Source organism: Lontra canadensis, unplaced genomic scaffold (assembly GCF_010015895.1).
Source record: "Lontra canadensis isolate GAN:19392208 unplaced genomic scaffold, GSC_riverotter_1.0 scaffold51, whole genome shotgun sequence".
In the NCBI taxonomy this organism is placed as follows: Eukaryota; Metazoa; Chordata; class Mammalia; order Carnivora; family Mustelidae; genus Lontra; species Lontra canadensis.
The window spans coordinates 6,557,680-6,574,606 of record NW_022631045.1 but is presented as its reverse complement, the minus strand read 5'-3'; the positions used below and the strand labels follow the sequence as shown (position 1 = coordinate 6,574,606).

Below are 16,927 nucleotides of genomic sequence, written 5' to 3'. Positions count from 1 at the left end.
AGAATGTATTCGGAAACTCTTTATGTTTACGTCTGGAGAAAACATTGCCGTAGATTACAGCGCTTTATTTTGTGTGGTTTGGGAATGTGCTAAATGAAGTCTCCCTTCTCCAGAAACGTGCTCTCCTTTAAGACAAACACTCTTTCGCCTTGTTGACTGGAAGTCATTGTTTCTTCCCACAGCAGCCGATGGTTTGGGGAGTATAGCGATAGACACCACGCAGCTCAACATGTCCGTGACAGATCCCACAGCCTGGGCCACCGCCATGAATAACCTGGGCATGGTTCCCGTGGGGCTGCCTGGACAGCAGCTCGTGTCCGGTAAGCTTGGGCTTGAAGGGACTCGGCGGCAGTGCCAGAGGGTGGGGGTGACAGGGGCCCAGTCATCTACCTCACACGCAAGTGTTGAGCAGAGTCTGTGATTTATGACGGGGGCATGTTTGGCAGGTTGTGCTGGAGGTTCTTCTCCTCATCACCTCGCTCTCCTGCCGAAGAGCTATTCTCAGAAGAAAAAGGCCATAGGCGGTGTGTAACCTTCATAGCATTGCAGTTTCGAGTTCACATTTTAAATTGCTACATAGAAGAGCTAACATTCGCTTTCTAATTCGCAAAACTCTTTCACATTATGCCATTTGATTCCACAGTCATCTTTTTGAAGCAAGTAGGTATTGTTGTTTATTGATTGATTGAATGATTGATTAATGTTCCCATTTAAAAGACAGGGAAACAGAGGACAAGCCTTTAGTTGGCTTTTCCAGCACTGAAGTAGCAGAGCTAGAAACCCAACTCAACAGACTCCATAGTCTACATTTTTTTCCGTCACACTTAGGAATCATAATAAAATGCGTTAAATAAGGAAAATGTTTAGAAATGTCACAAAGTAGAAGGCCAGTTAAAAGATTTCACCCGTTAATTTAATACATGTTTATTGAGGATTTTCCATGTGCCCTGTAAAAATACATTGGGAAACAGAATAAATATATATATTTATTAATTATATAAGTATAAATTAATCTATATTTAAAGTCAACAAATTAAAATTAATTTTTATTTAAAAATTTTAATTAATTTTTAAATCAAAAAATTTTAAATTTACAATTATATGTGTGTGTGTTTGTGTGTGTGTGTATACATATATATATACACATTTGAGGACCATGTCTCCCTAAATTGCAAAGCACAGCAAAAAAAAAAAAATTGCAACAAAATTAATGTGTAGAACCAGGTGTTAAGTAGTGGCGCAGGCTAATAATGTAGTAATTTCCAGAAAGATGAACCACTGGGGCTCTAAGAGAAGATATTATCAGGGAAGTAGGACTTGAGCTGTCCGACAAGTTACATAAAATTCACAGTATTCACTCACTCACTCATTGGTTCATTCAGCAAGTATTTATTGAGTTACTGTCCCAGTGCGGGGTGAGGGGGTGGAGGTATTCCAGCTGTAAATCAAGCAGGTGTGGTCCCTCCCTCCTGGAATTTGCAGTGGAAAGGTAACAGTCAGTTACTATGTTATGGTCATTGTTTTAATGTCAGAAGAACAATTCACTTTCGCCCATCCAGTTAGATGAGGGTAGATGGTACACATCAGGTAGAAACCAACAGCTTTTGGAGAGGTCATTTCTACACCCACAGACATGTGTATTTTGTACTGAGTTGACCAAGCATCTGTTGGTTGGTTGGTTGGTTGGTTGTTGTAGCTTTTTAATAATGTCCGTAGATAGAAATTTTAAACTAGTTATAGTAAATTACATGTGTGTATACTTATAGGTATTTACATATGGTTTATTTTTTCATATAATAAGATATAATGTTTTCATATAGTAAGAAAGAACATGAGAGAAGACAGGAGGTAGGGGAAAGTGGGAAACAGAAAAAGGGAAGTCAAAGATTGAGTTGCAGGGGCGCCTGGTTGTCTCAGTCAGTTAAGCATCACTGGGTTTTGGCTCAGATCTTGATCTCAGGGTCCCAAGATCAAGGCCACATTGGGCTCTGAGCTAAGTGGGGAGTTTGCTTAAAGATTCTCTCTCTCTGCCACTCTCCCAACTTGAAGGTGTGTGCACTCTCTCCCTCTCTCTTTGTAAAATTAAAAGAAGAAAAATTAAGTTACAAAGAATTGTACTTAGGATATTTATAAAATTCTTCAAAATATGGTAAAATTCACGTGGAAAGGGTGCCTTGGTGGCTCAGTGGGTTAAAGCCTCTACCTTCAGCTCAGGTCATGATCCCAGGGTTCTGGGATCGAGCCCCACATCGGGCTCTCTGCTCAGCAGGGAGCCTGCCTCCACCTCTCTCTCTGCCTGCCTCTCTGCCTGCTTGTGATTTCTGTCTGTCAAATAAATAAATAAAATCTTTAAAAAAAAATTCACGTGGAAGGGAGGATTAGTCTGGTGCATGACATTTATGTATGGACATAAGGGACATTTTCTATGGTTTGGACATGTGTTTATCCAGACCCCTTTTCCCTAAAGCTTAACCCAGACAGATACTTCCCTCTACTGACTTGAGAGCAAAGATTTGTATTTTTCCACCCAAATTTTCCCAGTTGCCTAATTGAAATATTCATCTAGCAGAAATGACTCCTCTCCACCTCCCACTTCTCTCCGAAAATGTTGTGTGACTTCCAGAGTAAGCCTCAACCTCAATAATTCATTATTTTTTCTTATGATTTTGAGTCTTCTGACATTTTAACCATGACCAATGTATGATTTTCCCAGCAACTTACCATGAAAAGAATTACAGCCCTGCTCGTTATAGAAGATTTACCGTATCTGCCCTGAATTACGTTCTCTATCTCCTGTATTAGCCAGCCTGCTTTAAACTGTTTTTGAGCCTTTCAGGTTCTTCCTGGGCGCCCCTTCATCAGGTCTGCATTCCGCCAGTGGAACAGCACTTTGCTTTGTTCCCAGAGCTGCCAGCTGACTCTGTCTTAGGGTCGGGACCAGTTTTATTTACTTTGTGTGTATGTATTCTCTTCTAGTCTTTTTTCCACCCAAATGATTTAATCATATGAAATGCAAGCTATTCAATGATGCATTTTTAGTAATACCTTTTCCTAAATTATTTTTCCATGTTATCGTTTTATGTTTAAGAAATTTAGTCCATTGAAGGAATCTCCAATTTATTTAACCATGCTAGTGTTTCTATGTAGACTGTTTCCATTGCTTTACTCTTCCTAGCCAAGTTTCTTTGAAGAACTTAATCTCTTCAAGCATGTGGAAGCATTTTACCTTTCCTGAGAAATGATGATTATATCTACTTCATGGGATTGTTGTGAGATTTTAATATGATTACTTACATGCAATAACTGCATAGTACTTAGGCCTAGTAAGCATTCATTAACTATTAACTTATTCCTTCCATTTTGCTCTTTAAAAAAATATATATATTACATGAACATTTCTATGCATAGGGCTTTTCAGCAATTAGAATTATTGCCCTTGGATAGATTCCTCTGTGTTGAACTAGTAGGTGACAAGAAATTAATATTTTGAAGTGAAATACTGGACAATTAATTTCCAAAATATATGTGTATTTAGTATTTGCTAACTTGATATGTAAAGATGGCATCCTATTATTTGATCTTAAATTCTTTTATAACTATCCTTTGTAAATTATTTACTTTCCTTATCTTCTATTCCTGTTTCCTCCTTTGTAAATAGATGATTTTCACACCATATCCATTTATCACACAGAGTTCTTGGTGGAGATTTTTGTTTTGTTTTGTTTTGTTTTGTTTTTGGTCATTAACAATTAAGCATTTTAATCTTGGCATTCATATCTCCTAAAAAATACTTATCTAGTCTGTTTTTGGCCCCTTAATGCTGGTTTGTTTGTTTGTTTTTAAATAGGTTTAATTTTTCCTTGATGAGTTCTTTATTGTATTTCTAACTATAGAAATGCTTGGCCCAGGCTAGAAATTGATAGGTATTCCCAGTTTTCTGTGTCTCTATTGGTTTACTTCTTTCTTTGATCAGACCTTCCGTTGTGTGTATTTTAATCTTCTCGTGAAGTGTCTACTCAGTACTACTGATCTGTGTTTGTCCAAGTACCACATTGTTTCAGCTCTGAGAGCTCGATCGAGTATTTATATTACCTACCTTGTGCTCTTGTTACCGTACCCCATTCCTTTCCTGGTCATTCCTTTCCACACAGCTACAGCCGGCGCTCGTCGCACAGTCTGCTTGGGGACACCTCTGAGAGTGTTCAGCGTGTGAGACAGAATGTGAAACACAGGCCCCACAGTCTCAGAAGGGGCTTAAAGATGATTTAGTGTGGCCTGCCTCCCAAGACATCTCCGCTAAACTGTCTCTGACAGGATTATGGAGACACTGGATTTTATGAGCACCTGGCCTTTTTCCAAAGTTTCTGATATTTCTAAATGAGCAACCTGTCTTCCCATATTGGTTGAAACTAAATTGATACTCAGTCCCATGCCTTACTATTCCTTGTGCTTATTGAGGAACTAAGATTATCAGCAAAGGAAGGCACACCTTTTTTCATGTCCTCTGATTTTTATCAGAAGGGTTTCCTAGGAGATCAGATCACTTACTGCCATTGTCTCATCGTGCCTTTCTAATGTGCTGTTGTTACTCCCACAGCGACCCCTTCTCCATTTTCCTTTCCTCACATGGGCCCACCATGAGTCCATCCCCTCTCAGGAACTTCCCTACTTACCCTCTTCTTACCAAGTGCTGCTTATCATTTCATTGAATTGGTTTCTTTGGTCCAGAACATACCATTATGTTGTTTACCCCAGCCTTAAATCCCATACTTCAGTGTCTCGGTTTATGTATAACATAACATTTACCTCCCTGTATTATTGTTTCATGTTTATTTTATTCCCCATACTTTTAGTTTTATGAAACTTCTCATTTTTGTGCATTTCAATACTTTGTGCATTGATAGAGATCTAGATTTTCTAAAGTGATCTGTTAGAACATTGGTGCCACGTGGCTGTTAGGTAGAGCGGATGTCCTGCAAGTATTTACCTGGCTCAAAAAACCATGGCAAATTCAGGGCTTAAAACAGATAGGTTGCTTTCTTTGTGAGTTTCCTCAAAGCCTTTACTATGCTAATGTGCAAAGTATAGTTTCAAAGAGTAGTATCTAATACATAGGCTTCCCAAAACTTAAATTAGCTCTAAAAAACAAAAAAATCTGTTGTCCTCTCATGAGACACTAGACTATCCACGTAACCCAGATTTTTCCCATCAGCTGGGGAGATCCTTTCCCACTACCATCCTTCTCTCTATGCCATTTATGATCTCTGCCTACGATCTAGTTTACAGTTTTGTTTATGTTTTCACCGAACAGTGTTACTGCCTACTCTTAAGTTGCAAAATAATTCACTTGTGGTCAGGAGTTTGCCTGAAGCCTTCTTCCCAGTTTTCTATGCTGCATGTCACTTTCCAGGAGCCCCCACCACGGGTGTCATCAGCCGAAATCCCGAACATCAGATCGTGAGCTTTGACACCATCTGTGTGCGCAGCTGCTCCCTTCCTATCCACACTGGCTTCTTCTCCAAAGTTATAATCATCAACTGGAAGAGTCAAAAAAGTGGCAGCTGCGGCCCCAGGCTTTAAGTTTTTTCCCCAGGCCTGCGTGGGAATTGGTAATACTTCCTGGATATTCTCTGGCTGTAAGATTATACCTTGCTTGTCTCTAAACTTTTTGAAGTTTTCTTTCCTAATTTCAAACTCTTTCAGTGAGATAGAAAATGAAAACAAAAGAGGACTCTGAGCAGCATCTTTTAAAGAGCCTGGCTACTATGTACCAGCTCTTTGTGTCCCCACAATCACGCCCGGGTCAGGGGGTGTCACCACTCATCTGTGAAGGAACTAAAGAAAGGAAGTTTGCCGGTTTGAGTGTTATTTTTGTTTTAAGAAAACAAGTATGTGGGACAGTTTGTCATTGGATGGGCTATCTGAGTGCCTCTCCTTAGCTGTTACTGACTTTAATTGACATACCCCAAATTTCTTGGCATGCCATTTGTTGTATTTCGAATACGTGTTCCAAAAAGGCACCCCACTTCCCTATTAGCTGCAGAAACACTATCTACAAGGTAGTGTCACCTGCCTTAGCAGGGATGAACTTGGAGCCAATAAAAGATGTCTTCCCTCTTACAAGGATCTGTGAACACTCAGAATTGTCCCTCAGCTCACACCTTGCTGCTGCTTCAGAAGCTCTCGTGTTTCACCATCACTGCTTCCGTTCCTGCCATCTGAGACGAGACGAGCTTTGAAACTCATGGGGAGGCCGTGATGGGCCACAGCCTCCTCTCTATCCTCTCCTTCTCCTCTTCCATTCACTCAGGCTTCCACTCATTTTCATTCTTCTCCGCCCGCTCCAAAGATTTTTTCTTGTTTCCTTCTCGGGTTGTTTAATCCTCCCAGGAACACCTTGATCCTCTTTAATATGCTCAGATATGAGAAGGCATGTGCTAAATCCTTTCATCTCCCAGAGCATCGCTCTTAACTGGGATTTATTGAGCCAGACATTGTGCTGAATGCTGGGAATACGAGACATAGACATTTCGGAGCCTAGCGGGAGAAACAGAGAAGAGTAAATAAGCTAATACAAATCAACATGATGAGTGGTTCTGCCACTAGCAGATAAAGGGGGCTACAGGATGTCACCGAAGAGTGTTAAGCAGGGAGTAGCGTGATTAAAGTTGCATTTTTACAGAGAACTTTTGTAAGTCCTGCAGAGAATGGATGGAGAGTGGAAAGGTAGGTGGCCGGGAGGTCGGACGGAGGGCTGTAGCAGTTACTCAGATAAGAGATAATGACGGCAATCAATAATAATCATGGCAGGGGAGATGGAGACAACTGAAGGGTCCCAGGAGACGTTTAACTCTAGACGCAACAGGAACGGATGACCGAGTCCTCATAGAATGTCAAGGGAGTGAGGAATCAACCGTGACTCCTGGGTGTCTAGCTTTGGAAATTGTGTAAATGCTGGGGTCATTTGCTGTGATGGAGAAGGCTGGAAGAGAAGTGGTGGGGGAAGATGGTAAGATTCTTTTTGCACGTGTTGAGTTTGAAGAACCGTCAGATCTAAGGGTCTAGGGTTCATGAGACAAGGTGTGGCGGGGATGTGCCTTCTGCAGTCCTGGTCCATGGATGGTCACTGACTCCCTTCTCCCCCCAGGCTTGCTTTTGCCATGCAATTCTAAATAAGCCCTCAGCGGCTCAGGCAGGCATCGGTCTGACCCACAACTGAGTCTCCAAATACCCGCTTCATCTGTTTCCTCTCCTGACCCACTGGATTCCTGCCGATCGGTGGGCTCCAAAGTCTGGAAAGAGAGAAGCAGTCAGAGATTTAAAACACAATAAGCTAAGAATCTATGCCTGAAACCATCCCATCAGCTTACAGAGAAGCTCAGATGGGCTTTCTGTCAGTAAACCATCCCACATACTTGTTTTTAAGATGAAAGTAACACTCCAACCAGCAAGCTTCCTTTCTTTAGCCCCTTCCCATGTTAACGGAGGCCCTCTCTGACCACAGGCGTGATGAAGGGGATCCAGACAGCCTGCTGCACAGGGGCCGGGTTCTCGAAAGGATGATGCACAGAGTCTTGTTTAGTTCTTATTTTCCATCTTGCTGAAAGATTTTTCATTATCAAATGTCAGAAAACAAAGAGGCCCTCAACTTGTGTTTCACAATTTATGCCCCTGATTTCATGTATTCTTGACAGCTCAGTTACACATCCCAGAGTTACTTACCCTTTTCTCCCCAGGACATTAGGACAGTACGTCAGTATATTCATTCATTCTCCACAGTGTTACAGAAGGTTCAAAAATGTACAACATATTGTACAAGCCCCTAGAGAAACAGCAGTTTGCACGACAGACAGGTGACCCTCCTGTGCGGCATTCATATTTCTAAAGAAGCAGATGTTGTTCAAACAACTGCATAAGGGATTGTTTCATTACAACAGTGAAATGTTACAAAAGCGCGATGGGGAGCCCAACTTGGCTTGGAGGTATTGGAGGGGGTGTGCGGAGACGTTCCTCTGAAGAAGGAATATTTGGGCTAAGCACTCAAGGATGAATGAGAGTTTACAGGTAGCAGGAGGGAAGAACAGGAAGAGAAGGGGGATCTGGGAAGATGAGAAATTCTAGAAGTATAAAACGCACCGTGCAAAGGCCTGAAGCAGGAGGAGTTTGGCCACTGCAAGGATGCGAACGTGGGATGATGTATGCTGGTAGGAGGGGGTGGCTGAGATGGGGCAGGGTTGGCAGGTTGGCTGGCAAGAGAGGTGTCTGGCATACATCCAGAAGGTTGCTGGGAGTCCAGAAAACTAGCCAGGTAGATAGCCTGGATATAACCCAGTTGAGCACCTCCCATGCATCCGGCATCGCTGTAGGCGCTGTGGGTACACGTGGCTGTCCTCCTGGAGCTCTCGTCCCAGTGCTCCATACATGACGTGTGCTTCTACAGTATTTCTGGAGATGAGAGAATTTGAAGAAAGTTGTTTCCAAAAAATATTTGCTTCTTCCTGTGCTGTGTGCTATATAAGGTAATTGACATCACTTAAATCAAGGCTTGTCCTCAAATAACTCTCCACAAGTAACAACAACCTGTATCCTTGTTGGCTAGAGATGTTATAAAATGAAAACTCTTTTCAGATGCTTGCCTAATGTGATCTAGTCATTTGAAATACAGTCATTTTTCCCTTCCATGCAACGAAGCACATGAATTTACTTGCTTTGTAGATTGACTTCTGAATTATGAATGTGTAATTTTGTTCTTCCTGTGTAGGCCTCAACAAATGTATTTTTAAACAATTTTATACTAGTTTCCAACTCTTGATTAGCCTTGTCTTTGCTTGGTCTGTCGTACTCTGGTGTATGTGTTACTCAACTTACCTAACTAGCCTTTTGAACTACACTAGTCACTTTCTTACTCACTAGCCTAAAATTAGAAAAAATATTTTGAAATAACTGAATGTACTTACATATGTATAGATAAAATGAATGTATGCATTTTACATACAAGTATGTAATGTGTATATATGCATATACATAAGAAACACACACATTCTCTGATTTTCTTGGTTTCTTTTTCTTCCTCTGGAATAGAAAAGCTTTCGTATCTTTAACAGCAACAGGAGCTAAAGGGAAATATTTGCATTCCATAATGGAAAATTGATTGTATGCTGCCCCCTTAGTAGACATTCTAATGCAACTGGAAACAGGAAGAAAAATCAAACTTAAATTCCTATTTTAAAATTAATTTATATGTTCCTATCCAGTGTGCGCACGTGTGTGCGCGCGCATACACACGAATCACCACATATTGGATTTTTGTTTTGAGTTAATGTCAAGGCCTTTTATGTGTCAATATGGAGTAATTCTGTAGTAACTTCTCCTCAACTATATCTTGTTTCCTCTTATTTCCTTTTACTGTTCTGCAGCCTTATCATTTACTGTGTGTTATATACCACATTGTTGAGTGGTAGATATATTGCATTGTGGACTTATATAATTAGGCTATCATTTATCTAATAGACTGTGCTAGGCTGTACATTTATATGGGCAAGAACCACATCTAGTTCATCTTTGTGTTTCCTCTATCATCAAACACAGAGCCAGGGGCTCCATAACCAAACTGTGATTCATGTATGTAAATAACTCCATAAAGATGTGTAAATTTTGCAAAAGTCACTTTTTTCCTGGCCTTTACACTCTTCTAAAGTATAACTTTCATGTTTTTAGTCATGGTCAGATATGAAGGGGAGATACAACCATCAGCTCCCTTATTTGACATCTGTGATTTATTTTTCCTGTAATTGAGCATTATCTTCCCCATTATTTCTTTTTTCTTCTTTTTAAAGACTGTGTCTTCCCTGTCTCTCCTTATCATGTGTATATTTTCATTTACCATCTTGTACACATGGAGTATATGATAGCTATTCTAGTGCACTTATCTGCCAATTCTGTTATCTGCGAGGTTTCTAAGTGTCTTTCTATTGGTCCTCATGACGGGTCGTATTTTTCTTCTTCTTTGCATGCCTAGTAATTTTTTATTGGATGCCAGACATTGTAAATTTTATAATGTGAGGGGCTGAACTATTATTATTATTATTTTTGTATCCCTTTAACCGTTTTTGAGATCTGTTCTGGGTTGCCATTAAATTCCTTAGAAACAGTTTAATTCTTTCAAGACTTGCTTTTACACCTGGATAGGTGGATTGGTAGCCTTTCGATAGACTAGAAATAATTCTGTCCCACTTCTGAGGCAGGACAGTTCTATAAATTGCAAAGTAGTATATTGCAAAGTTTCTCCTCTCTGGCTATGGGAAATTCAGTCTGTCTTCAGTCCTTCTGTAAGCTTTAGAAACAGTTCCACCTGCTCCTTTCCCAGGGTCTTTGCCTCAGCCTTGGTACGTCCTTCACACACCTGATCAATACTCAGCCAAAGACTTGAAGGGAACCCTCTGAAGATTTTCAGAGCTAGCTCTCTTGTCAGCACCTTCCTCTGCAGGGCTCTTCCCTGTTGTTTCTGGTGATGTGGCCTCGCGAACCCTGAACTAAGGTACATCTCAGACTCCGAGTTTCTCTTTCTTGGGTTAACTTCGAGAAACTTTCTAGATCGTAGAATGGGACAATCGCAGCTTTTACTTACTTATCTCCCCTCTCTCAATAATCACTGTTCTGTACTTGGTCTTGTCCAGTGCCCAGAATCTGTCATTTCCTGTACTTTGTCTGACTTTTAAGTTGCTTGAGGCAGGAGGATAAATTCTATCCTTGTTACTTCTTCATAGCTGGCAGCAGAAGTTTTCAGACAAAGTCTTTTGAAAAAAATGTGTGTGTTCTTTAGGGACATAACAGTATAAATCCAAGGCTATGGTGTAAGTGACTTGTTCTAGGAATGCTAAAAAAAAGGATAATAAACCCACCAACTACTGAGCACATAATACGTACCAAATACTCTCAATATCGCTTCATTTAATCCTCTGCTAGCAAAATATTATTATCCCCGAGCTTGAGGGATGTTAATTAACTTACCCAAAGTTATTCAGGTGGAAAGAGGCAGTGTTGGAGTTGAAATCCTGGTCTATGTACCTAATCTGTTTCCACTATGTGAAGATTTAGAGGAAAATGACTGAAGCAAAGCCTAGATTTTTGCCTCAGGCCTGCCCTATCTTTACATTTTTACTTTTTTAAAAGAGTTATTTATTTATTTTATATATAGAGAGAGTGTTCACACAAGAGAGAATGCAAGCAGGAGTGGGGGGTGGGGAGAATCTCAAGCAGACTCTCCTCTGAACTTGGAGCCCAACTTGGGACTTGATCCCAGGACCTTGAGATCATGACCTGAGCTGAAATCAAGAGCCAGATGCTTAACTGACTGAGCTACTGAGGTGGCCTTACACTTTTATTTTTAAAAATAAATATCTTAGGTGGTAAGATATCATTTGGGGGAAAAGGGGAGTAGTCATCATAGACAGTTTTTATATTAGTGAAATTAAAAAGATATAAGTTATTTAATTTTTATGCCTATCAATCATCTTTATTGTACTTAAAATCCAGAGATTTCCATTAAGCCTCATGAGTTTAGGACTTAGAGTCCAGTGGTCTCAAATCTGTACTAAAGTAAGAATAACTTAATAACATAAAGTGGATTGCTATGAATAAGACCAGGTGGTGACCTTCCTCTAGTTAATGTCAGTAAGCAAGATGATCATAAATATGGGGAAAATATATATTGATTTCAGTCTAAAGACAAGTCAGAAAGTTTTCCCAAAAGACAAGGGACTGCGAACTTCTCAGTGATTAACACAGATCAGATGGACTTGCGTCAACTTAAATCTTCCTTCTTTGGGAAGTAGAGAGTCCAGAGCAGGTGGGATCTGGGCAACACAGTCCTACAAAGCTGGGGTAGAGCACTGAAAATGGGGATGGAAGGAGCTGATGAGGGGGGGTTTGGAAGAGTTGGAAGGTGTGAAGGACAAAAGGGCATTAGCTAGTATCAGCAATAAATAGGGTCCCTTGCCATGGTATCTGCAAAAGAAGAATTCTTTTCCCTGGAAACTGATGAGCTATCTCTGCAAGAGGCAGATGGTGGCTTTAGAGCCTGAGGTCCTGAGTTTGAGTCTAGGCTCTTTTCCTTGGGCAAGTCACATTTAACTTCCCTGAGTTTGTTTGTCTATAAAGAGGGATGTAATTGTATCAACATCAGAGAATTGTAGCAGATTCCAGAATCTGGTGATGTAAGGTGTGAGACATATTGGGGGGATCCAAATGGGTTAGATTCCTTGCCCCTTACTGGATAGCAGTTAGGGAAGAGCAGGGTAGGGGAGAAGAGTGCCTTTGGATGACTCTGAATTTTAATGGATTGAAATAGGAAGACTTGGTCCCTGTGGGGGAAAAAAAATGGTCCCCATGTCCTGACTTTTCAAATCCTGTCCTAGGAGCAATGACAACCTCTTTCCTCTACAAGCCATGTAGAGGCTCCCACATGCCCCCAGAACACAACCACAAATTGTAGCTCTAAGATAGTATTACTCAGAGGATTTTCCACTGATCGCCTGTGTCAGTATTTCCTGGACTGTAGATTTCTGGCCAATTTCAGCCCTTCTGGAACATGAGGCCCTGGAAACTACAAATGAAAATCTGAGAACACAGCTGTTTGAAGCACTTCAGGGTCTAGGCTAGTGGGAAAAGGAAAAAACAAAACAAAACAACTTCTTTTGCCCTAGAAATAGGCGGGGAAACTTGTTTGATGCTACATTTCTGTGGTCTCTTTTAACTATAATGCAATATTACAACTGAAATTTTTTTTTGTAAAAGTAGCCGAGACGAAAAGTACCTAAATGGAACCTGCAGATGCAAATTTAAAAGTCCTATATTGAGTATCCACTATGCTCAAGCACTGTGTATAATCTCATTTAATCGGGTTTTATCTTGCAAAAGCTTTCCATGGAAACACACATCCTTAGACTATAATAAACTGTATTTTCCTCTTTGTCGGGGGCATTTGCTTCTGATCATAGAAGTCACAGTTTTGACCTTGAATTTTTACTTCAGAAAGTTTATGCCTGTGGGACAAAGGGATCCTTTATTCTAAAGGGGAAGGAGAAATACTATAGTCTTCAAGTTTACTATGTGTTCCAACCATGAGGGCATCTTTAAAGAAATATCCCTCCCCTCCCTGGATGGGACTCTTGTGACCTCCATCAGTTAATGCCTCCTAGTCATTTATTCTATCTCAGCAGGAAAAATAGGCCTCAGCGCTCTAATGTGAGGCAACTAAAGTCTCCACAGGGGACCCTCGCGCAGAGTGAATCATTGCTGACGAGGTTCTAACCAGAGACATTTTTATGAGCTGTGCAATCACTCAAAAATGCTCATTTTATATTTTCAAAACTCAGTGGCCTCTATCTTGGAAACCATGTATTTGAGAACATCTTTTTGAATTTGTTCATCCCCAGCTGTGAGAAAATACTGTCTAGTCACGGATAGGAAAAAAGCAATTTAAGAAATAATAGAGGAAGACGATGATTTCATCCTTGCCTGGATCTCTATGTCATCCTTGTCGGGACCGAGCCAGGGGAGAGGACAGCCGTAGGCTCTGCAGGGGCAAAGGAGGGGAGCCCAGGGTGCAGTAGGCCGTGACTGGCTGGAGAAGACCAAGATGGGCATTCAGGGGCAGAAAAAGCAACCAGGATCCTCTGGGAAATAGAGTGCCAGGGCCCTGAAGAAGTGGTGTTACTCTTCCTCTCTTCTGTCCCGTGCTGGTTAGGCAACCATGAGCCAGTCACACGGATTTTGAGAGACTTGTTATCCCCACCTGTCAAAGGAGGGGATCCGGGCGTCCTTAATGCTCTGAAATCCCATGCTTTAGGAAAATCCCCAAAATCAAGAGCATAAGATATCAATATGCACAATGCTAGAGTGATGAGCATCCAGTTAATATCTCGAGGAAATAAAGCAAGACAACTTTTAACAGGAACCACAGGAAGAGTATCTCTATAATTAAGGTAATCTTTTTCGGTGGTGGTGGTGTTTTTTGTTTGTTTGTTTGTTTGTGTATTCTTTAATGGATCCGGAGAGCGCCTGCAGAGTTAATCACACAGACAACCCCTTGAGTAATGTAGGAGAATCATTGTAAGGAACTTCAATATTTCTAGTCTTTGAAGAAACAAGGTGCAAGAGAGGGGAGGACGTACTCCTAGCAGTTTCATGGCCTTTGACATAGCTGTGGTAACCACCGAATAGTTGGTAACTGAAGGCAGACATGAAGGTGAGGAGGAATGGACATTCTCTTCAATTGGAGCGTCTCCAGCAGGGCTAGGAAGTGTGTGAGGTGCCGCCTATCAGACATTTTCCTCTCAGTGGAAGGGCATGGCTAAAGATCACCTGAAATCCGAAATGAGTGGTCTTGTTTGTTTTTATTTGTCTTTGCTAATCTGATCTATGAAGTTGTAGTTCTTTGCAGAAAACTGGGGGACTTTGTAAAAATATGAGTAAGAAGGAATCAGGAATGTGCACTTTCTCACCTACCTTTCTCTTTGCAAAACCGTGGCTGTTCTCGGGAGCGTGTGCTCAAACCAAGGAAAGAGCACGTGTGGCATCTGTGCCATGCTTTGCTCAGTCTGTGTGTGATGGAACCTTCTTGGAATGAGTAAATGAAGTATTCTGTTTTAACTGGCCTCCTGCTGGGCTCCATGCTTGGGAAGGAAAAGTAAATAAGGCCAAGCTCATTCCAATCGTGTTAATGAGAAACTGGAAACAAGACTAGGGGCAAAATAACTGAAATGAGGATAATTTAAAATGTATTGTAATATGGTGGCCACCGATGGGAAGGAAGATGATAGCACCAACTCAGTTGAGAGAAGATTCCAGAGCTAGAAAGGATTTAAATAGTAATATATCATCCTAGTATTTAGTGTTTCATTTTCTGAGAGACTTCAGATATAATATTTCTTTTCGGCCATAACACTTAGCTCTGCAGTGGCCAATGTGTCTCATACTACTCCTGTACTGGTGGCAGACATTGCTAACACGATTGTCAGCACCCTTTTTCCTGCTGAAGGGGGATGTGTCCTTATGTCCCAGCATAGCTCTCCAAGCAGCCAACACCAGTGTAAACGTGAAGGAGTCCTTCTGTGAACACTGGATCTTTCATTTTATGGATGAGGAGCTAGAGGTCCAGAGAAAGTTTAGTGAAGTTCTACAGGACAATTTACCTTGACTATTCTCACCACTGTTGATTGGCTTGAGAGGAGCACCTCAGGGACTCTCGCCCGTTCCCTTCCGTGCACGATGAAGGGCATGCCAGGTTTGGGAGGGCCCTCATACTTTTCACTGAATGAAATTGACTGGTTATAAGGGAAAACGGGGAAGGTCTAACCTTGGCTGCTTATGCGGAAGATTTAACGGGAAGACTTAATGGTTTTCATCATTTACTATAACAATTGTGTGTATTTAAAGGAAGAGACTATTAATAATTTCATATGACAACTGAGATACGGATGAAATTAATGAACCATGCTTATTTCTTCGCATTTATAATCAGCGTCCTTAAGTTCTCCTTGTTTCATTTGTCATTCTTGTTACTTTCTTTTCCCTGTGAGACTGTGCTCAGTCATCCATCCTTTCCTTACACTCTTGTCTGTCCATCCACCCATCCGTCCATTCATCCCTTCTTCCCTCCCGTCTTTGCCTCATCTCTCCCCCTCTTTTCTCTACCCTACCTTCTTCCCTGCCTTCTTTCCTTCCATACTTGTTGATCACCTTTCACTATGGGAACTAAAGTTATCTCTGCCTCATGGAGCGCTTGCTTTGACGGTGGAGATAGATAACAGACATGTTAATATGGGTATAATATGCAAATTGTAACAACCGTTCTGAGGAAATAGTAGGATACCACAATTTTGATTGAGCGCAAAGGGGGAATCCACTGTGGATCTTAACATGATCAGTAGAAGTTACTCTGTAGAGACAAAACTCAAGCTAAGATGCTAAGGAAGAGAAGGAGCCAGCTCTGGAAAAGGATGGAAGAGTGTCCAAGAGGATGCTAAAGGCAGAAAGAGCTTGACTTGCTTGAAGAACTGCTTTAGGGCCAGTTTAGTGGAAGAGCTGGAGACTGTTATGAGAGGTGTGATGTGGTTCAAGGCCCTGTGGGTCCTGAGAAAGAGTTCAAACTTAATTCTAAGATTAACTGTAGGTCATTCATTCATTCACTGACTCAACAGAGGGATTCTGTGATTGAATTTGAATGTTAAAAGAGAAAGGATCAGGGTGCTTGGGTGGCTTAGTCAGTTAAGTGTCTGCCTTTAGCTCAGGTCATGATTCCAGGGTCCTGGGATCAAATCTTGTATCTGACTCCCTGCTCAGAGAGGAGGGGTCCTCTTCCTCTCTTTCTGTCCCTCCCCTCTACTTGTGCTCTCTCTCTTGCTCTTGCTTTCTCTCAAATAAATAAAATCTTAAAAAGAGAGAAAGGACCCATGACAGGATAGAAGTGGGAACAAGGGAGTCATCAAGAAGGCAATGCAAGTCCATGCCCAGACATGGGTGCAGCTTCGAGTAGCGGGGCGCTAGTGAGGTTGGAGAGGTGAGGACAGATCTGTGACATATTGTTGAGGTCGAGCCCTTAGGATTTGGTGATTAAATGAGAGAAGAGTGAGAGATAAAGGGGAATCAAGATGAACTGCATGTTTCTAGCTTGAGGAACGGGGAAATTGGTGGTGGCATTTCACGAAATGAGAAAAACACAGGAGGAACAAATGCAGGGAATCAGACATGGGGATTTATCCATCTCAGGGCTGTGCTCCCATGAGAAAGCTAAGCAGTGAAGTGAAGGAGGCATATGGGTATGTGTATCTGGCACGAGAGACATGTGTGCCGGACATATACACACACCAAGGTATCTGTGTCATCCGCATGTAGGATGTTCTCCACCATAGATATGAGGGAAATG

General features: G+C 41.4%; 1 protein-coding gene across 5 annotated transcripts in view; it reads left to right on the top strand.

Moving 5' to 3' along the window:
- The window catches only part of ENOX1 (ecto-NOX disulfide-thiol exchanger 1), a 283,781-nt gene that overhangs the window by 65,432 nt on the left and 201,422 nt on the right, over positions 1–16,927 (top strand). For all 5 annotated transcript variants that reach the window (XM_032873965.1, XM_032873963.1, XM_032873967.1 and 2 more), the window contains one exon: positions 183–320. In XM_032873965.1, the coding sequence (XP_032729856.1) occupies positions 183–320 (138 nt within the window). The remainder of the gene's footprint in view (positions 1–182; positions 321–16,927) is intronic.